This window comes from Temnothorax americanus, unplaced genomic scaffold (genome assembly GCF_048541705.1).
Source record: "Temnothorax americanus isolate GAGA-0224 unplaced genomic scaffold, ASM4854170v1 Scaffold32, whole genome shotgun sequence".
NCBI lineage: Eukaryota > Metazoa > Arthropoda > Insecta > Hymenoptera > Formicidae > Temnothorax > Temnothorax americanus.
The window spans coordinates 1,082,381-1,105,628 of NW_027509464.1; the positions used below are offsets into that span (position 1 = coordinate 1,082,381).

At 43.4% G+C, this 23,248-nt stretch overlaps 1 protein-coding gene across 7 annotated transcripts in view; it reads left to right on the top strand.

The window, feature by feature from the left end:
* Positions 1–23,248, top strand: part of LOC143901162 (serine/threonine-protein phosphatase 2B catalytic subunit 2) — an 86,999-nt gene that overhangs the window by 34,521 nt on the left and 29,230 nt on the right. For all 7 annotated transcript variants that reach the window (XM_077413203.1, XM_077413204.1, XM_077413205.1 and 4 more), the window contains exons 5-9: positions 3,689–3,834; positions 19,095–19,234; positions 22,387–22,558; positions 22,732–22,858; positions 23,143–23,223. In XM_077413203.1, the coding sequence (XP_077269329.1) occupies positions 3,689–3,834; positions 19,095–19,234; positions 22,387–22,558; positions 22,732–22,858; positions 23,143–23,223 (666 nt within the window). The remainder of the gene's footprint in view (positions 1–3,688; positions 3,835–19,094; positions 19,235–22,386; positions 22,559–22,731; positions 22,859–23,142; positions 23,224–23,248) is intronic.

Consider the following 23,248-nt stretch of genomic DNA (forward strand, 5'->3'; position numbering starts at 1 on the left):
ACGGAGAGAGCGAGGGCGCCTCGCAAATACTCGCAGGTTGACCTAGTATCGGACAATTTTCCGCGATCGATACACTTTTCCGCGAGACGCCGCCGGCTTCTCCGCTGCGCGCGAGTTCCCGAGCTATGCGTCGCGAGGAGATGCACCGCTGACGTCTTTGCGACGACAGGCCCGAAGGAGCAGTATTTTTCGAGACTTACATACGTCTCACCGATTCGGCCAGTATAGTGCTGACTAATTAATGTATCGGTAATTTATCACACCAGAAAGGATATCGAGTCAATTTATTTTTAGAGACCGAGAAAATATATCACATTTTACCGGCGACGTATTAATATCTTCCAAGTATAAATTCGCCCGTCGTCCTAATGATAGTTTGATTACGAGCGTCGGACATAAACTCGTATAGCGTTCTTAACCGGCTCTAAGAACGTTTTATGTGTTATTAAACGGTTTACGTTGCCCCATTGTATCTCGCCGCTCCGCTCTCGCTTCCCTGCTGATGTTGCCTTTATATATTCCACGCTCGCGGCTCTCTTATTATTGCAAAACGTAAAAAGCTGAACTCGTGAACGTCAAGAGGGGACGATGCATTTTCGTGCACTCTCATGCCCGGGGCCTCGTTTTGAAGAACAGGTCTAATTTCCTCCTACATCAGAACCGGCGGTAACATCATTTCCGCTCGCGATATTAAGCGAAATGCGAATGCGAGCCACCCGCGCGGTGGAGGGGGGAGGTTTCGCCCGACAAAAAATTCGCTCGCTCGCGCACGCACCGCGACCCCGATTCCACGCGCGTTTAATAACCGCGATAACCGCGAAAATCCCTGTGCTGCGCGTGCACACGTTGCCAGCCGGCGCTTTAATCATCGTTTTAACGGAGCTTTCGCCGTGCATTTATTGGCGGGGCGTTCGGAGCTCCGCGGGGGTTGGCGCGGGAGGGTGTGCCCTCCCGCTCGCGTATATCCGCGCGTTTCTCTGCATTTTCTTCTTTTCTCGCAGCCGCCTATTTACGCCGGCCTAGTTACCCGCCGCTATTACACCGGCATTCACGTGCCGGCCGATCGAGAAAATTGCGATTATCTCTATAGCAGCTCCGAGCTTTTCCTCGCGATGCGAAGTCGCGATAGCACGCTCGCGCAAAAACGGGAGTACATAGCGATTCTTCTTTTTTTTCCCCTCCCTCTTTAAAACGAAGGCAGCACACAGAAATTTAACCTCCGAGACCCGATAACTCTCGGAGTATCGTGCACATTTATTTTTTTCGTAACTAATCGTATAGCGATCGTAGCGCATTATTGTGGATTACAATAACGCGGGGAAGCTCCGTCCCTATCGCACCTTATCTAAAACGCGGGTATATAATATTGTAAAAATGCAGCAGGTCGCGATAATATATCGCGCTCGTGCGACCCTACCCCACATTTTTCCCCCCGACGTTTTTCCAACGTTCGCCGCGCGCACACATTTTTCTGCCAATTCGGGTAACAATGACGCGAGAAAAATGTAGCGCGCTTAACCGTGACGTATAGAGAAGTTCGATACCCCCAGTTCTATCAAGATAAATGCGCGGTTGCTCCTTGCCGCCGTATATATCTCGTATATCTTCCAAATACATATCATTTTTACCACACCGTGTCTAAGCGTAATATACGGGTGATGCGGCTCCCCGATCCCGTATGGAAATCTTAGAATAAATAAAGCTGCACGAATTTCAAAAAGCTTCTGCCTTTGCAAAATTATTTAGAATTATATTTCTAATAATGAAATATTTTATTTTATTATATATTCTTTATATTTAATTGTAATATCTATATATGAATACGGTTCTTATTTCGTGCCTCTTTGTTTTGGAGCGCGTTATTATGCGATTGTCTATTGCATCCGCGCTTCCTCTGACTCCCTTTCGCAATACGCGACGCTGGAAACTAACGATCGCGCTTCCTGAAGGTCGCATGCCGGAGCTCGAGCTCGAGAAACGCATTATTCCGAGCGATCTTGTCGCTCGCGCGCTTTTCGCATGCAAGAAAGCCGGGACGCGGTGGCCGCGCGCCAAGATCGTCGCGGCGTGTCATTTCGAAATGGACCTCGTTGCCAAAAACGATCGTTCGTCCACGAACGCGGTGGACGACGAGAGCGGATGCGCATTTAATTCGCCGGCGATTTCGCCAAAATCGTCATTTTTTTCGCGGCGCGCGGGGTGTGTTCCGCATTAATGGTCACGGGTATAAAACAAAATGCTCCCTGCGGAAATCAGTTGTCGTTGCATACGAATGGGTTACAATATATATTTTCTATTTATATATCTTCTAGTTATAGGTAGGCATGCAGCGAGAGTTCTGTTCGACAATCTCTGCTTAAATTATTTATTTGGGACTCCTTTTAATCGTCCTCAATTAATCGAATTTTTATATTATTTGTAACTAATTTTGCTTCTCTTATTATCTGTCTTGTCGACTTAATTATGATACTGTACTCGACGAGTTTTTTTTTCTAGACATCTCAATGGTACGTCTTTCTTTATCTCTCTGTCTCGTTTAATAATCTCGAGACGTGAGAGCTTCGCCCCCCGAGCGCGTCCTTGGCGCGATATTACGGACGACCTCTGCCTCGCAATACTTCAATCCGCAACCCCCAAAGAGGCACCCACGTCCGCCAGCCGCGGTCATTCATTTGCGAGATCTCCGTGAAGGTCCTCGAGCGGCAACCTCGGGCGACGATCCGTTTAGCTTCCAGCGCCGACAAATCTCTATCCTGCCGAGATTACTCCGCTTTATTGGTAGGAAATCCTTTTTGTGCGTCACCTCGAACACGGCGATACGACGATCCTTCCGTCTACGTAGTAAATACAAGTTGTTTCACGTCAATTTCCGAGGTTACGCTTAACGAGAAACGTGTCAGAAACAGAGAGCGACGGCTCGAGAGAAGCTTCTCACGAAATCCTTCTGAGAGTTAAAGTTTTACAATTTTCATGTGAAGCAGCGTCATACGAGTTAGTTATATAAGTAATCAGAACTTGGAATCGAAACAAAAAAGAGGAAGAAAGAGAAAACACGGGGTTTACCCGTACCGTAGGATCGGTCCGTTTTACCCCTAGAAATGAGACAAACAATTACCCAACCGCCCCGGCTTATTTGCGGGCAGAGTGGTTTATCGCTCGCGCGAGAGCCGGGCAGCAGGCTGTCGGTTGCACTCGGTGGGGACCACGGCGAGGAGAGAGATGCGCTGTGAAATTTCGAGGAACACAGAACAGGCGTGGACGACCAGGCGGCGCGAGTTCTTCGTAACTCCTGGAGAGTATCCATTATTCTGCGAGGACTGCGGCAGCGCGACGTAAAATAGAGCCGTCCTTTTTACGGCTCGTTCACGGAACGGTCCATGGCCGACTATGCGCGTTTCATTTCGCTTGTCTCAGGGTCTTCCCTCATGACTCTCTCGCGTCGTCTTTATTCCCCTCTCCATCTCGGTCTTTTCGTCCAACGGCGGATTAGACGTGTCGGCTCCCGATCTCCGTGTTCCCGTCTCGTGAAAGCGCGCCCGCATAAAGGTGGCCGAAAGCAGCCTTCTCGACACAATCGTATATATACGGTCGTCGTAACACTGATAGGAACCGAAATCCCTTCGTAACGCAGAACGAAGTGCTAATCCGTTATTTTAACCTTGGATCTTTTTCCTCTTTCTGCTTTCAGGTAAAATAAAATACTCCGAGAGGGTGTACGACGCGTGCATGGATGCCTTCGACTGTTTGCCGCTCGCCGCCCTCATGAACCAACAGTTCCTTTGCGTACACGGCGGCCTGTCGCCGGAAATTCACAATTTAGAAGACATTCGCAAAGTAAGTATTAAATTCTTTACGCGCTCCGGTCTCACCGCGTGCTCGTGTCCACGATCTTCTTGAACATTTTAATATATACTGTATTAAAATTTAAGCGAATCCGTGACTGCGAAGTTACGTTATTGTATACAAAATTAACATTTTACATTAAAAAATAAGCGCTTTTGGGATAAGAGGAGCTTTGAAAGCTCCTCATCGATATTTATTTCTCGCGATACCTCCCAGTATATCTCCGATCGAAACTTTTCCCGGATAATTTACGCGGAAAACCTCAAAGTATCTTTCGACAATGTTCAATCAATTTAAACTTGTCGAGATCGCTTTTTCGCTATTTGACTTTTCGCGAACTTTCGTCGGGAGGCCGAGAGTCACGAAAACCATCTGGGACACCGCGCCGCGCGTCTCAATGAGGCGCGATCGTTGATAATTGCGTTTACTCCTGGCACCCACTTTCTTCGGGTGAATTAGCCTTGATATTATTTCTCGTAATCTCGTGCCGAGGCCAATCGTTCGATCGGCGGAGAGTCCAATGACACTTCGCCGCGCCGGAAGCGAACCAGGGAGAGCACCGACGTGCTGCCACCTGCTCTATCGATCCATCCACCTACGCCTTTTACCTTCCCGCATTGCGTGCGGCACACACGGGCGTGCGTGCGGTGCACGCGTTCTCCCGATCACACGCGCGCGCGTCCGCGAGCAGCTCTCGCGCCTCGAGCCTCGAGCACTCTCGTCTCGCCGTTTCTAGCGATCGTCGTACCCGTATTCGCGTCTCGATTTCCGCAGATAAACGATAAAATAGGTATCCGTTCGTATGCGGAATGGGACGCGTTAAATATAGCCGGGGTGCGAACGCGCGCGATCGCGGTCTGGACGCGCGTTTCAAGGCGAAAGCGCTTTCGGAGCGCTCTCTTTATCGTGTTGTAATTATATGCCAACGCGACTTTCGTCGCGCCGACAAGATCGATCATCGACAGAATTGTCAACGATGTCTACTGCCGCTCAACGTTATTGCCGGCATTATTTTATTCTTGTACGCCAATGCACACACGTGTTTGATCGTGCGTTAAATATCCGATGGATATAGATTCTACTCGAAAATTGTCGCTAGGTAAATAATTCTATCGACTCGGCGATCATGCCTGTCATATCGCGCAGCGTCAAAGCGACGATAAACGGGAAACAGATTTGTTGCTTCTTTCTTGAGATTTCTTGAACTCTCGTGTCGCGCGTGCGTTCCGTCCGAGAGAGCTCCCGCGTCTCCCCCACGTTTCGCGTATCGCGTTTCACGCTGGCAATCGAAATTTCCAAGTGACACCTCGTATTTCCCCGCAGCTATCGACATCCCGGCTTCGCCGCCCGACACGTCCGAGAGAGAGAGAGAGAGAAAGACGACAGGAAGCGATGGTGCAGTTTCGTATTTCGTCGCGCTCGTAAAAATTTACGCTATTTTCATATTATCGAAGCTCGTGGATCTCACCCGCTCGCCAGGTTGAGTTTTCTCGACGCGCAGCTGCCCGGGATCTCTCGTCTCGTTTCGGGGCGTTCCGCTTTTACGCCCGCGATACTACCCTCGTAAAGATACACGGCGTTTCGAGAGATAGCGGTCGGACTCCAACGAAATAGAGAGAGAGAGAGAGAGAGAGAGAGAGAGAGAGAGAGAGAGAGAGAGAGAGAGAGAGACGGGGAGATCCGGAACGAACGAAAGAACGTGATGGCGATCTCGCTTAACGATCGACGGATCTCGCGGTGCCCCGGTCGGCGTCTCCGGTTTAATTAGGAGAAACGACACGCGATTACAATGCGGCGCTGTAAAACGACGCGGATTAATCCCTCCGACTATTCCGGCAATTTGCAACGCGTGACACGTCCGGAATAAAAATTGTCGAGCGGAAACGCGCCTCGATTCTGCCCGCAGGAACCGCGGGCGAAATATAATGAGGAATATTGCGCGGATGTAAACCGATTGCGCGGGACCGCGTAGAAAGATTTGTCTTCCGGCGTTCAATTAGGATAATCTAGTTTCCTCCAGGATAAACTTGAGGAAATGAATTATGCAATTATTATCGTTCAACTGCTAACGCTCAACGTACTGGAGAACATCTTGAAAGACGGTAATAAATATCGCTCGCCCGCCGTGCAAAGTTTTCCCGAGAATTTATCATCCATATAAGTTCTAATCGCGCGGCTTCGACGATCTCCCCGTCACCGGGCGGAATTTCGAGTGCCGTGTTTTATTTCCGCGCGATTTTATTATCGCCGGCGTTTCAGGACGTTTGATATGGAAATCGACCGTCCCGGTCGGGCGATATCGCGAATCCTTTGAGAGCAAGAGCCCATAAAACGTGACCGTACGCGTTCTGCACCTTGGAAATGCTCCTCAGCGACGCTTTAACCTCCTTTCCGCTGCTTGCTATCCGGATAATCGTTCTGAATCTTCGATCGTGACTCGCACGCACGCGGCGTCTCGGGGCGAGAAAGGAGAAGTGTGCGAATGTGAGGTATTAAGATATTCGTTCGTTAACCTTCCTCGAGAACGGTAAATAAATCACTAGCGTATTTTTGGGGTGGCACGCATCTTAGTCTCGAAGACGTTTATATCGCGAGAGTAAATGTTTGCGTAAGCGTTGCGAATTGTTAAAATTTTACATGCGTGGTTTCGTCACAGCGTTTTATTTAAAAGAAAAAAAATCGGTACTTTTGCGAGAAGAAACACTTTTTACGCGTTGCACGTTCTCTTCGGGGAGAATCGGAGCGCGAAGAGGACCTCTATTAAGCTGGACCCCCCACCAGCGCAAATCAAGTTCGCACTAGGTCAAAAATTTAGTGCTATTTAGGTGCTAATTAAGTGCCCTAGTCCGAATTTTGGTGCTCGAACCGTTTAGCAGGAAATCGCGTAAAAAATGGGGGGGTCCAGCTTGCCATAAAGCTGGACCCCCCCATATCAGAAAATGGTCCTACAGAGAAGATAAGTACACTATAATTTAGTGCTAATTAAGTGCTAATTAAGTGCTCTAAAAAAACGATAAAATGTTGACAGATTATAACATTTATTTAAATATACCATTATATATTGAACACAGAACCGTCACGGTCGACACTAACACTTAAAAAGATTGCTGCATGAATATATTCGTTACTAAAATGATCGAAAACATATATTTCCCAAATCTGAGTTCATTGCTAACAGTAAAACAATTACAATAATTAACTTAGACCAGCCGTTGGCGCTGAGCACTAAGTTCCGTCATCTGATCGTCTACAAATTAGTTGCTCGCATGATTATAGTATTAAAATAATTCTCAGACATTGTACTTTAAAAGAATATCACGATTCGAATTTAGTGTTAGCAGCTTAGTGTTGAAATTAATTAATTAATCAATACAGCGCGCGTTTCGCGGATAAACTAATTAATTTCAACGCTATACAGCCAGCACTAAATTCAAATCGTGATATTTTCTTAAAGTACAATGTCTCAGGATTATTTTAAGACCATAATCACGCGAGCACCTAATTCTTTGACGATTCTGTAAGGAACTTTAGAGCGCTGCGTGCGCGCTCCATGAGTTAATTAATTGATTTCAACCCTTTGCAGCTAGCACTAAATTCGAATTGTAATATTTTCTTAAAGTACAATGTCTTAGGATTATTTTGGGACCAAAAACACGCGAGCACCTAATTCCTTGACGATGCAGTAACGAATTGAAGAGTGCTGCGCGCGCGCTCCGTGAGTTAATTAATTGATTTCAACCTTTTGCAGCTAGCACTAAATTCGAATCGTGGTATTTTCTTAAAGTACAATGTCTCAGGATTATTTTAAGACCATAATCACGCGAGCACCTAATTCTTTGACGATGCAGTAACGAATTGAAGAGTGCTGCGCGCGCGCTCCATGAGTGAATTAATTGATTTCAACCCTTTGCAGCTAGCACTAAATTCGAATTGTAATATTTTCTTAAAGTACAATGTCTCAGGATTATTTTGGGACCAAAAACACGCGAGCACCTAATTCCTTGACGATGCAGTAACGAATTGAAGAGTGCTGCGCGCGCGCTCCGTGAGTTAATTAATTGATTTCAACCTTTTGCAGCTAGCACTAAATTCGAATCGTGGTATTTTCTTAAAGTACAATGTCTCAGGATTTTTTCAAGACCATAATCACGCGAGCACCTAATTCTTTGACGATGCATAGCGTAGAAATTAATTAGTTTATCCGCAAAGCGTGCACGCCGCGCTCTAAAGTTTGTTACAGAATCGTCAAAGAATTAAGTGCTCGCGTGTTTTTGGTCCCAAAATAATCCTAAGACATTGTACTTTAAGAAAATATTACAATTCGAATTTAGTGCTAGCTGTATAGCGTTGAAATTAATTAATTTATCCATGGAGCGCGCGCGCCGCGCTCTATAATTCGTTACAGAATCGTCAAAGAATTAGGTGCTCGCGTGATTATGGTCTTAAAATAATCCTGAGACATTGTACTTTAAGAAAATACCACGATTCGAATTTAGTGCTAGCTGCAAACAGTTGAAATCAATTAATTAACTCACGGAGCGCGCGCGCAGCACTCTTCAATTCGTTACTGCATCGTCAAGGAATTAGGTGCTCGCGTGTTTTTGGTCCCAAAATAATCCTAAGACATTGTACTTTAAGAAAATATTACAATTCGAATTTAGTGCTAGCTGCAAAGGGTTGAAATCAATTAATTAACTCATGGAGCGCGCACGCAGCGCTCTAAAGTTCCTTACAGAATCGTCAAAGAATTAGGTGCTCGCGTGATTATGGTCTTAAAATAATCCTGAGATATTGTACTTTAAGAAAATATTATAATTCGAATTTAGTGCTAGCTGCAAAGGGTTGAAATCAATTAATTAACTCATGGAGCGCGCACGCAGCGCTCTAAAGTTCCTTACAGAATCGTCAAAGAATTAGGTGCTCGCGTGATTATGGTCTTAAAATAATCCTGAGACATTGTACTTTAAGAAAATATTACAATTCGATTTTAGTGCTAGCTGCAAAGGGTTGAAATCAATTAATTAACTCATGGAGCGCGCACGCAGCGCTCTAAAGTTCCTTACAGAATCGTCAAAGAATTAGGTGCTCGCGTGATTATGGTCTTAAAATAATCCTGAGACATTGTACTTTAAGAAAATATTACAATTTGAATTTAGTGCTAGCTGTATAGCGTTGAAATTAATTAATTTATCCATAGAGCGCGCGCGCAGCGCTCTAAAGTTCCTTACAGAATCGTCAAAGAATTAGGTGCTCGCGTGATTATGGTCTTAAAATAATCCTGAGACATTGTACTTTAAGAAAATATTACAATTCGAATTTAGTGCTAGCTGTATAGCGTTGAAATTAATTAATTTATCCATAGAGCGCGCGCGCAGCGCTCTAAAGTTCCTTACAGAATCGTCAAAGAATTAGGTGCTCGCGTGATTATGGTCTTAAAATAATCCTGAGACATTGTACTTTAAGAAAATATCACGATTTGAATTTAGTGCTGGCTGTATAGCGTTGAAATTAATTAGTTTATCCGCGAAACGCGCGCTGTATTGATTAATTAATTAATTTCAACACTAAGCTGCTAACACTAAATTCGAATCGTGATATTCTTTTAAAGTACAATGTCTGAGAATTATTTTAATACTATAATCATGCGAGCAACTAATTTGTAGACGATCAGATGACGGAACTTAGTGCTCAGCGCCAACGGCTGGTCTAAGTTAATTATTGTAATTGTTTTACTGTTAGCAATGAACTCAGATTTGGGAAATATATGTTTTCGATCATTTTAGTAACGAATATATTCATGCAGCAATCTTTTTAAGTGTTAGTGTCGACCGTGACGGTTCTGTGTTCAATATATAATGGTATATTTAAATAAATGTTATAATCTGTCAACATTTTATCGTTTTTTTAGAGCACTTAATTAGCACTTAATTAGCACTAAATTATAGTGTACTTATCTTCTCTGTAGGACCATTTTCTGATATGGGGGGGTCCAGCTTTATGGCAAGCTGGACCCCCCCATTTTTTACGCGATTTCCTGCTAAACGGTTCGAGCACCAAAATTCGGACTAGGGCACTTAATTAGCACCTAAATAGCACTAAATTTTTGACCTAGTGCGAACTTGATTTGCGCTGGTGGGGGGTCCAGCTTAATAGAGGTGCGAAGAGGAGTTAATCGTTAACGACTTGGAGGATCCGCTGAAATGAACATCGTGAAACGATCGGCGTTAATCTCGGAATCATGCAAGAGCCCGTAGATCTGCATTAAAGCCGTCCAATTTCGTATCGGTCGTGGCGCATTAGCTCCGTTTAATTTATAGGATTGGGAGGTGGGTGAGAAGGGAGAGGATAGGGGATCGTGCAGGGCGGCGCGTGCATTTTATCGGCTGAAAACTTGCGATTTATGCGATCGTGTTCCGGGGGCCGCCGCTTTAAATAGCGAACTCGTGCTATCGCGGCCGCTATTAAGTTAATCGCCTTGCACGCCTCGCATGCGCGTGTACATGCACGTGTATGCGTGTCGCGGCGCGAACCCGCTTCAACGAGAGCAATAATAACAAATACCGCGAGAGCAAAAGAGCTCTCCCGGCGTGGCGGAGAGAGATACGAAGAACGTCGGGGCAAACGCGTCGACCCGGCATGCCATTTTGCTTCAGGGTGGCTTCTTCGTCGAAGAAAAGGGGGAAATTGAGAAAATCTCACCGCAAAGTTTCCACTTTAATCTTTAATCAGAAACGCAATTAGTATGTATACATAAGCGCCAAATACATTTATGTAGCGTAAGGTAAAGTGCTCTAATGTGAAGAAATTTCCACAAATGTCGTATAAGAAGAAAAGATAACAAAGATAACTCGTATCTTCCATTCGGCTATATTATTTGAATGAATATGAAGCACTAGAATGCTTTTTCGCTCTATAATCAAAATATTACGTATCTATAATAAATCAAAATATTTATTCCATTTAGAAATCAGGTTTCTAATATGGGAATGGTATGCTACATCCAAAAATATTTAAAATAAGAAACGTCAGAAAGATTTATTATCGAAAATTGTAATATATATAAATACGTTTTAAAAACAATTACTAGATAAACTTTCAAAAACCATTCACATTCTATTTATGTATTCTTCGGTGAAAATGTTGTGAATAAGTTAAAAATAAACATCTTTAAATAGATTTTTATCGATGAAAAAGATGAAAGCATGAAATGTTCGAATAAAGTCATATGTAACAATTGAATATTTTCTTGCTTTTTTTTTTACATATTTACATAGCTAAATATACACAGATTTGCAAATAAAATTTATGCATTAATTAATGTGATATTACAAAATATTTTTATTATATTTCTCTTTATATTGACACTATTGTGGAGCTGCTGGGATCATTCAAAATATTTTCACCGAAGAATACGTAAATAAGACGTGATTCGAGTTGGTTCTCAGAAGTTTATCCTAAATTTTCAAGCAATCTAATTTTTTTAGTAAAAATAAAGAACAGCATAAAATCTTTAGCTTATACAAGGTTTATTTAAAAAGTATCCGGATTTTATTTTTCTCCAGTTTGAGTACACGTCGTAAAAGATATATCCGTGCCTACAGCTATACTGACAATAACGCTTTTAGAATCACAACAGAGAACTTCTTTTTTTTATAGTATTATGCTAACAATGACGATTATTATCATTATTCGTTTGTTACTTCAGCGCATATCCTTAGAGAAATTTTCTATAAAATTCAGAAGAGCTTCACTATTGCAATTTTTGCTATAGTATCACATATCAGACGGTTTTATCCCGCATCGCTGCCGTCGGGTTATAAAATTGTAGATCATGTTTATAAAAATCCGAACCTGCATAATTTTCTGCTATTCATCGTACGGGTGCCAGTAGATGAACACGAAGCTATTCACGCATATAACGCGCACGCACACGTAGGTTGTGAGATACAAATCGTTCCACAAACTACGTTCCATAAATATTTAAAAACTGACACGAGTATATATATATATATACTTGTTTACTTCCGCGAGACGGCAAGTATATTCGCGATTCCGCTCGCTGCTCCGATCGCGACGGACGTAAACGAGCCTCGTGACATGCTTTCGCATTGAAAAAACCGCCGTGATCGAACGTAGGTGAGTGACATATCTGGCAATTAATAATTTTTCAAGGTTTCCCTTTTGCCCGCTCCATTTCTACTTGAAAAGAATCGGCGCGACAGATAGAACAAAAGGCCATCGTGCAACGAGCGTCACCAATCCTCTAACGATCGTTTCCGATTCCGCAGACATTACCGAAATCCTCGGAAAAACCGAGAAAAAGGTGATGTCTTTTAGAAACGTGGAAACGTGTCCAATGATGTAAGATTTTAGGAATCCTATTTCGTTAATGCCATTGTTGATACTAATGCAAGTGCAAACAAATATCTTTCCACATTGACATAAAAAATTATCTCGAGCGTTTCATAGATTTTTGTTTATACTTTCTGCAGAATGATTAACGCAGTAGGATCCCCAAATAATTTCAAAGCATCCTGAGAAATAAAAACGGACATTGAAGAAAGGAGTAAGTGGAGGGAGAGCTGTACTCTTCCAGATTACAGGCTATTTCTCGAGGGAGATCGCGCGATAGTTAACCCACTTCTTGCCCGTCCTTGTCCCATGATCGCCCCGCTTCTTTTCCGACGTGAACAATCGCGGAAAACGAGACTGTAGATACAACAGAGGAAGGGCGAAAGGGAGCGTGGAAGAAAATCGAAGTGAAACCGAAGAAATCTTCGCTCCTTCCTCCGATTCATTTATCGCGATTTAGTCGCGCTATTACGAGCGCTTTCGCCAACTCCTCCGGTTTCCCGAAATCGGAAAACGATCGGAAGTCGGTAATTGCAAGGACAAATGCTTACGGACAGCTTTCGTTTTTATTTTCACAAGAATTTTTAAGCGTTTGACGTCATTTCTCGTGTTTATCATTTCAGATACGCTTCTGATTTCTTGGATTACGCAATGTTTCAATATATCAGGCAGCGAGAATGCATATTAATATTTCGCTCGTATAAATAATATAATAAAATATGTAAGTAATCTTTTTTGTTTTAATTTTTTTCTTTTATTTTATTTGTTGCGTTACGTAATCCATATTATGGAGCATGTTAATTTATAATATTGCAATATTTAGTCGCTCTCGGCGAGCAAAGAGATGCGAAACACCATGCAGTATGCAATGGATACTTTTCCTTCCTCTCTCCCTCTCTCTCTTCTCTGTTATACATTATTCCGTGTGTCCCGGCGTATAAAAGCGTGTTTTGCGAGCATCGGTATAGCGATATGAATACCAAATGACATAGCCGAACTGCACGGCGGCTTCTCGTAATTCCTTTCTCGCCGTATCTACACGCCGTGACGGTCGCAAAAACCAAGCCGCTAAGCCCCCTCGGTGTTTGGCTGGCGGAGCCGGATCCATCTCGCAGTAGTGGGATCAACGTCTGGACGGGCGAAGTTTTATATAATCCGCCGTAAGGCGATCGCGTCCCGGGATCGGACTTTTTGGCGAACTTATCGCTTTAATTATGCATCGTTAATATAAATATAATAATATTTATTGTCGTGTCTGCCACCGCGCAAGTCTTGTCCTGACCTGCTCTCCACTTTGGGTGTTTTATATCGTAGCTGCGCGAATTAAATTCCGAACGTGATATATTTCGCGGATGATGCTTCGAGCGCATCGAATGACAAAACTGACGTCGAAAATATTTTCTTGAGAAGTCTTCGAACATTTTTCAACTCCTTTATTTCTCTCGATCGATTTCACAAAGATTTTATTTATACGTCGGATAAATAGAACATCGTTATGTGTTTTTGTGCCGTGGCGAAGTGATGCATAAAACGTTTTAGTTCGCAATCCCTCGACTGCCAATTGAAATAAACGCCCCGAGCAGAGGCCGACGTTTTCACATTTTAACACGAATTCATTTCGGCCTTTAACGACGATTGAACGGTTCTTCTCGTTCCGCGAACGCCCGCTATTGTCTTCCCCGCGGACCCCGCGAGAAAAGCGCGCTTCATCAGAAAACGTTGAACCGTCCGACCTGCGCGCGCCCGGATCACAACCGCTAATTATTTCCGTTAATTAGTATAACAACCGCGCGTGACGACCTGACGACTTCATTAACCCCGTTCGCAGTTCGCAAGCCTGAATGGACCAAATTAATGCATTATTCTATGCTCTTTTCTGTTCCTCCCGCGTCTCTTTCTTCTTTCTTTTTTTCATTCGCCGCGACCGTCACCTTTGTGCGCCGAAACTTCGCACAAAGGCGACAATTGCTCGTTTCCTCGCCGCGAGAGAGAGAGAGAGAGAGAGAGTTTTTCTTCGGCAGCGCACAAAGGGCCAGCGCTCAATTTGCTGAAAATTCTCAATGACAAGCGCCCGCGAGACGCGTCTTCCGCTATCAGCGCCCGGATTATTCCCGCGCACATGACTAACGAGCCAAACTTGGAGAAACTTTCGGGAGCTCCCGGGATACGGCGATTACGCCCCAAAGTACTCCGAGTGTCGCTCCAAGGGAGAGACTCCTGACGAGATACGCGCACAATCACGCGTAATCGCGTAATCGCATTATCGCGGGCAGATCTAGTCCTTCGCGTGTGCCGGATCGAAAATCACGGGGCGCAGTTTATGTTCCTTAGCTCAGCCGCGCCCTGAGATCATCCTCGAAATAAACGTCCGCGATCTTTCTTGGAAGGGATACGCAGATTAGGGGCGTTTTAGTTAATTGGACCGCATTCAAGATGGAACTTTTTGCTGTTTCGTTACCGTGTCCCCCTCGTCCTCTTACTTCCCGATTCTCGAAGTACTTTATAAGAGGTGTTTAATCCGGAGACTTAAGTTCGACGATTAGAAACGATTTCGTCCAACAAAACTTCTTTGCCGAGAAAAGATAAGCTACGAATATATATATATATATATATATATATATATATATATATATATATATATATTTATACCGAAAAAATCTTTCACGAATAAGAAAAGCATTAGCGGCGAGATTAACGATTTCGGGCAGAACTTCCACGCATACAGAGGACGAAAGCCGCAGGCCGTTTTTTTTTTTTTTTTGCAGCTTTTACGTTCGACCTCTCATACGTTCGAGTTTTCTGTCTGCTTTCTGTGTATTTCATGCGCTCCCTTATTACTCTCTGGGCCAACAGCGGCAAAACGAGACGAGCTCCTCGCGCTGGACTCGTTTATCTTTGATCTTTGCGACGTGTTTTTTCACAGATTATTATAAATCACGGATTACGCGGGTAGCGGCGGATAAAGGGGCAAACACGATTAAACACGCGTCATGGCGCGCGCGCGCGAGAGAGAGAGAGAGAGAGAGAGAGAGAGAGAGAGAGAGAGAGAGAGAGAGAGAGAGAGAGAGAGAGAGAGAGAGAAAGAACGAAAACGAGTGGGACGTGGGCGGGAGGGGCCGCACGATTGAAAGGGATCTCCGCGTGGAAACCGCGTAAAGGATACCGTTGAGATACACTCTGTGTGATATAATACGACACAAAGCGTATAGCTGTCCGAGGTATCGATTGGCATCGGCGTGAGCATCGCGGCGGCAGCGTCGCGGCGCGAGAAAGAATCGCACGCTCCGGCGCATTTACAGAGCGTTTCCCCGAATGACCGAGGGAGGGGTGGGGGGGACGAAAAAAGAAGAAAGGAAGGGAGGTGGCGAAAGGGCGATTTTTTCGCCCGTAATCCACAGATGCATAATATATCTCAGGAGCAAACGAAGCATTCCATTAAGGAAGTGAGCCGGGGCGTCGCGTTAAATTACGTTTGTTTCGTGCCGCGAAACGACGCCTTCTTCATCCCAGAATCCCACTCCTCCGTCTCCTCTGTCCGCCGCTTCTCTCCCCCGCGGCCTTCCACCTCTCGCCCGTTCTTCTCCGCGAGCGCGCCATTGCGGCGACCGCAATTTGGCCTGGAAGCCCGGTATTTTTAATTAATGTTTCTTTCAAACGAACTGGCGTGATCAACGAATTGTTTCGTGCTGCAAGAGAATAAAGATAATAACGTTCGCCGTTTGCTTTCGGTATATAAAAAAATTAAGTAATTGCGGCAAATGATCTCATCTTACATATATAGACAATGAGAAATTTCGTATATTTCGTTGTGATATCTGTTGGAATAATACGTTCGAAAAAAATGCCAAGAGAAGCTGATTTTATATTATATTAGAAAATAAAGAATAACGATTTACTCTCACTATATAAAAAATTAAGTAATTGCGACAAATGATGACAATTTGTATGTATATAGACAATCAGAAATCTTATATATTTTGCGATTATACCTGTTGGAATAATACGTTCGAAAGATCCCACGAGAGGCTGATATCATATTATATGATTATACGAATAATATATCTGAATATTCTGGTATTTCGAATTCAATTTAGAGACGCGCTGCAATCAAATCTCGCTGCATTTCAAGAGAAATTTACCTTCTGTAGGTGCGGAATTTAAGATCGATGCGGTATGAAAGGCAGAGCGAGACTACACGAGGGCAGGGCAATGAAACACTATTAGGTATCACTATAATAGACACTGCAAACATGATAGGGAGACATAAGATACGCTCGCTTCACTTAATGCCGCCGCTGTCATTATCGCGCACTATAACTGCTCATTATGTCGTAATAAGCGCCCAATATGCCCGCGTGTCTGTACGTGTTTACGCGGAAACGGGTCGCGAACTTATGCGAACCCATTCGACGTAATTACGCTACCTGTTACGTGAAACTTGTAGCCGGCATCAAGATCACGTCGCGCAACTTCGGCTCGGCTAATCGTGGAATATGGCGTCGATAGTACCGCGGAGCTTACATTTAGAGGGGAGCAAGTGATTTGAAGTTTTTATTAATTTTTTGAAGTTGTAGCTCGTGCATGCAAAGTAACTCCTTTGGTGTTAGCCAATTCTTGTTTTTCTAAGAAATTGAAAAATCGGTTAATGTTTCCAATATCTTTTTAATATTTGTTTAAACGTAGATAAATGGAAAAAGATCTAAACTTTAATTTCTTATCTATTATATCTTAATTTTTTCAATTTGTATACTTGTCTACGATAAATTTGAAAGCAAGCATTAGTTTTATTGTATAACTTATAACTTTTTTATAATTTATAATTTTATAATTTATGACTTAAGTTTGATTGCGTATCATATCCCTCACACTGATTGTGAGAGAAATGTTTTGTTGAAACAACCAAAATTTTGTTACGGTAACAAAATTTTAGTTGTTTCAACAAAACATTCTTCAACATTTCTCTCAGTGTACACTGTAAATAACATTTATAGAAAAAATTGTATTTTATTACATCAAGAGATATTTTTTACCATGTATCATTTATCTCTAAATATTTAGTGAATGAACGTACCGAAAGCTGCAGCTTTAATCTTTGCGTCGGATTATTCTCTTTTGCGAGTGCAGAACCACGCGGAATTATTTTATATAGATAGATCGCACGTGGAAGTTGAAAAAAAATTTTTTTAATAAAACCTATACAAAAATGTTGACGGTCAGATCGCAGCAATATTGCGAAAACAGACTGAGAATCGATATCGTTTTGTAAAAAATAAAACTGAAGCTACATATTTTACATATGCAAAATTTCAACGTAACCAAAACGCCAAAAAAAAGGAAGCTTATAAATAACGTAAACGGAATTTCGCGATCTTCGTCTTCGGTATTTCATCCGCGTTGATTGCATCCCGAAATGAGACGGAGAAAGAGAAGGAGAGGGGAAGCCGTGTTTGCGATGACGAGACGTTTCGCGTCGCGCCAAATACCTACCTACTCACCTCTCGAAGCCATTCATATTCATGGAAGTCATTAAACACGATTTCCGAAGGCAGCCGAGTTGATGGGCACGAGATCGCGCCGCGCCGGCGGACTTTTCTCGGCGAGATTAGATCAACGGAAACAAATATTTGAAGGCTCTCGTTGCGGCAAGACTCTGTCTTTGCGCGCCCCCCCCCCCCCGCCCCGCCCCCTCTCTCCGTGCTCTCTCGATATCCACTCCGCTCGAAACTCGCTCGTCCCTCGAACGAGACTTCGCCGTTCAAGTTTTCGAGCCTTTAACATCGATTCGAGGGGAGTGGCTCGATTCTCGGCGCGCGGCCCGAGAATAAATTCGCGCCGCGTTTGCGAATGCTTCATGACTTTGGGAGCAAATTAAGCGTCGTCTGTTCAGTTTCTGTTAAATAAGTAATCTCTGCGGGATTGGTAAACCAAAGTACATATTGAGTATTTATGACAGTTTCATATATAGCGTGTTTGCGATGATTTATACAGAATTTATATGAATATACGTTTCGTTCACACTTTTTCTGTTTAGTAACTCGGAAGATTGAATTAGTTAAAATTCAAAACGTTATATAAATTCACTTGTGTGATTTTTAACAGTTAGGTATATTTCCTTCGAGGAAATATATATGTAGCGTGGTGTCGGGTAAATGTCAAGTGGGATCGGCGTGGATAGGATCTATCTCCGTCATCGCGTTCTAACAACATTGAATATCGGATTTCAGTGTTTAGCGATTTAGTGGCAATCAATAGACATTTAGAAATCCGTGGTGAGCGCATTGTTGTCAGGCTCGCTAGCCTAATTAATGCAATCTGCAGACGATCCGGCTTACGTATACCTTGTTTGGGCGCTGTCGCGATACGTAAACTCAGCAGCGGAGTTGTCACCCTCGAGACTCTGTCGCGCTTCGATACACGTTTCGACGCTGTCAAATCGCTGTCAAATTATAATTCAATTCCAAGTTCAGATTATCGCTCACACCTCTCTCTTTTAGACGTCGAGGTATCTCGTACCTCACGAGAAGTCGTCAAAGTGGCAATATATAAGTCTGCTGTTACAGCGATTCCAGAAATCGAAGTCAAACGTTACGACATATACGAGTGCGATATATCTGAACTTTTTATATAATGTCGGTTACATGATGTAACCGTGAATGAAGCCGTCGCAATTAATCGGCACCAATCAGAACCGCATAAAGTTCGCGTGTAATGTATAACGGACCAACTAAACCTCCAAATGGGGATACAGTGCAAACTGACTGACCAGAGCCCAATGTGAACCCGATAAAGCCGACAATGGCCAACAATTACGCTGAAAATTACGCTGCGTTTGCGATGACTGATGTTACTGCCAGTTAATTCCTTGAGCTAATTCGATCAATGTTGACTTGCTGTTTCAGCTGGACAGGTTCAAAGAGCCGCCGGCGTTCGGACCGATGTGCGATCTCCTCTGGTCGGATCCTCTCGAGGACTTCGGCAACGAGAAGAACGCGGAGCACTTCTCTCACAATAGCGTCAGGGGTTGTTCATACTTTTACAGGTAAGTGTCCGTCTCTCTAAGTTTTCTGCAACACGTCAACCGACATAAATTTTAGTGGACATGCGATATCTGATTTTTTATGCTTATTCGCGTAGATATTATATATAGACTTTTGGTCACATTCTGTAAATCGCATTTTTTTAACTGAAGAAAAATATTGTATCTTTGATATCAGAAATTAAATTTCGTTAACTTTATCAATCTGCACCAACTTAAAGATTGGTGAGACAAAGTATTCTGATTTTGAGTCTAAATTTTGTTCTTAACAAAAATATTCTTGAGGGAGATAATTCTTTATTGCAACTTTCTAATTTTTTAACGTTAAGATACATTTTTTTATATTGTCTATATGTCTATAAATCAAATCTCGAATTAAAATTCAAAGTAAACTCTGTTTGGAATTAACCGAATAGTGATTCTATTATCTGTTTATTTTCTTTGAAGTTTTATTTCATTGTTTATACATTTATGAATGCCTAAATTATATATATATGTATATATGTATATATATATATATATATATAATGTATATATATATATATATATATATATATATATATATATATATAAATCTGAAACAATTAACGAAAACAATTTTAGAATTATATTTATACAACATCAGTTTTCTCTTCTCGAAAATCTTTTATTCGTCAATTGTAACACACATATATACAAACAAGCAAATATAAAATTGTCTTGATTAAAATTACGATATTTCATCAAGCCATACTGCCAATAAAGGATGTTAAAAAAAGGATCGCATAATTGGAAATATCAGAAAATGCAATTACAATACTTTTCGTCGGTGTCGTTGATATATCGGTGCGGGACACGTCGATACCACGGTGTTAACGTAATAATAAAGGACGTATTAGCGGAGAAAAGGAAAAACGAGGTCAACACCCCATCGTCGCTCGGCGGTAGTCGGAGTTCTTTTTTTGCCGTGGAAATACGATATGCTTGTGCGATACATCTCGCGGCTGTCGTCGACCGGTCCTCGTTTTTTTTCCTCCCAGCTAACCCGTTAATTCCCTCCAACGGGTAATTATCTCGCCATCTGTTTGCGAGCAGCGCAGCCGGAAGCGCGTTGGACACACACCCCTCGCGCGATCACACAGCGTGAAACGAGGTAACTTTAGCTCCCCCCCCCCCTCTCCTTGACCCTTCTGGACCGTGGAATTCTGAGAGATTTTCCTTCTTCGCCCAATCTTCCTACGTGACACGTTCGGTCTCTCGTCGCGTAGTCCTTTGTCAGCGTCCGCGGACACATCCGCGGTTTGCTCCGCGCGCGAGGATTAATAACGGCCGCGTTATACGACAGTGTCAGCAAACCGCAGACACGACAGCTCCTCTCGCGGATACGCTAATTATACGAACGGCCGCGCTAATGAGCACCGAGATTCGTTAAGTGTCAGCCGTCTCGCGTGTGCACGCTCGTAACGTTTCCTATTCGTTTATTCCGCGTATACGTGTCATGTATGTCTGCGTAGCGGACTCTAATAGATTAAATTCCGGAAAAACTCGTTTTAAATCTCTGCGCTCCGAGGCGATCTCCAGCAACAAATTGGTATCCAGTATCCTTATTAAAGTGTCTCTATTTAACGTTAGCGCGGTACGTTAGTTACGTTACGGCCAGCGAAGAATTGTACGTGTCGGTATTTCTTGAGTAGCAGGGGCACGGACGTTAGAGAGGTAATTTATCGAGGTGATTTTCATAATCAAGTTGTTCATTGATATATACGTGGACGTGGCACAGGCGATCGCGATCGCGATAAGATAATAGCGGGGCCGTTATGAAGACGTCCCAGATAGCGCGCCAGTCCCGTTAATCCCTCATTTTCGATTCCCGCATTATCGTGTCTCGGTCCGGGGATAAGGTATATGTGCATTAAGTTTCACGCGAACATAAATCACATCTTTCGCGTCTCGAGCAGTATGCAAGTAGACCGGTCTGTAATCGCCGTCGCGTCGGTCGTCCGACTACACCGCGACTCGCACCACTTACCCTCCTTTTCCCTCGAACGTCCGACTAGTAATGAAGCCCCCTGATCACCCCCTCCCACACCGTCTAATGACCCGAAGTGGCTATATACCGGTGTTACGATGAGGAAACGGAACACATCTCGCGCGCCGCAATAACCGTTCCACGTTAAATAAATCATCTTATCGTCGCGCCGCGGGGATGTGTGCGTATCGAAGTTAAGATTCAACGACCCGGGGATCGATATCGGCCATTGGGCGAACGGGGCACGGTTTTCAAGAGATTTCACCTCGTCATTAATCTCTGTCGGCGCTGTGAACGGGTCTTAATGGCCGTTAATGACCATGCCGCGACGTGGCGCAAACATTTCTCACGATTCTTGGCCGGGTCAGTTATGATAGAGCGAAAAGGGCCGTCCTGTTGACGTTTTCGGCGGCTTAATTTGTTTATGTGAACATGAACGCCGGTAGAGAAGACCAGTGTCCATCATCCGGTGTCCGGTTGATAGGGGACGGATCGTCATTAAAAGTACGAAAGAATACCCAAACTCGCATTAACGACAAACTTAGCAATCTAACGCCGAAGCTTCGAGCAATCTCAAAAATAGAAACTATATAATATTCTACTTCAATATTTAGAACGCTCCAACAATTCTGTATAAATTCACAGAATTGCATACAAATGGTTGCACCAATCGTTCTCGACAAGTTAAGATTGATTGTTTGGCACACGCATCAAAAACAATTACACACACGCGCGCGCGCACGCGCGCGTAATTGTTTTTGATGCGTGTGCCAAAAGATCGTGCGTTACGACGTTAATCCAGGTTGCGATTTTAACATACACGAATTTCCCGGTATGAATATTCACGCGTCGGGATGGCTGCCTGACGAACACACTTTTAAAACTTATACGCTTCACACAAATCTTGCCGCGGAATTTACTTGGAAATAATCTTGGCGTTTCTATTAAAAGTTTTAACGCCGAGTCATTTTACCCTAGCACGGCAATTTCCATGTTATTAATGCTACGTAAATGTAATAAGCGAATTAACGTGCCCGCTCATATGCTCGGATAACTCTCTCAACAGTAATTATCGGCAGTCAAGCGCTCTCTCTCTCTCTCTCTCTCTCCCAATCTCAAGCGGCCGATCGATAATATCTGCTTGCAGTTACGCGGCGTGTTGCGACTTTCTGCAAAACAACAATTTGCTCAGCATCATAAGGGCGCACGAGGCTCAGGACGCCGGATATCGCATGTACCGAAAGTCCCAGACGACGGGCTTCCCGTCGCTTATCACCATCTTTAGCGCGCCCAACTATCTCGACGTGTACAACAACAAGGTAAAAATTCTATTCGCGCCGCGAATCGCAGCCGCGTCACTGTCCAGCATTGACCGTAAAGCTTCGACATTAATTTAACTGTCGCATTTATGGTCGGTGCGTTTGTTCGTTTTATGACCTGTGGACCGCTGGTATACAATCGTAAAGTCCCGATGTGCTCGTTCTGCCCGCAGGCGGCGGTTTTAAAGTACGAAAACAACGTGATGAATATCAGGCAGTTCAATTGCTCGCCACACCCGTACTGGTTGCCCAATTTCATGGACGTTTTCACATGGTCCCTACCGTTTGTCGGCGAGAAAGGTAAGTCATGCGCTAGACCGGCAAGTCTCGTTTGCTTCTGTAAAACATTATTATCTCCATGCGATGTATTTTATTTATTAACGAGCTCTAATGATCAATCGAATAAATGATTAATTGATTTACGTTTAGAAGAAAGAAATATGAGAAAAATTTTAATTGCAATAATTTAGACAGGGGCAAGAGATCTTGACTTTTTAAATAAAATATTTCAAGATAGAAATAAGGTATTACAGTCTATTGAAGGATATGCTAATTTAACGGACGATTTTCGCTTTATCTTCCAGTTACAGAAATGTTGGTGAACGTGCTGAACATTTGCTCGGACGACGAGCTGATGAGCGACGGCGATGAAGGTCTCGAGGAAGGTAATGTCTACCGTTTAGTTCTCAT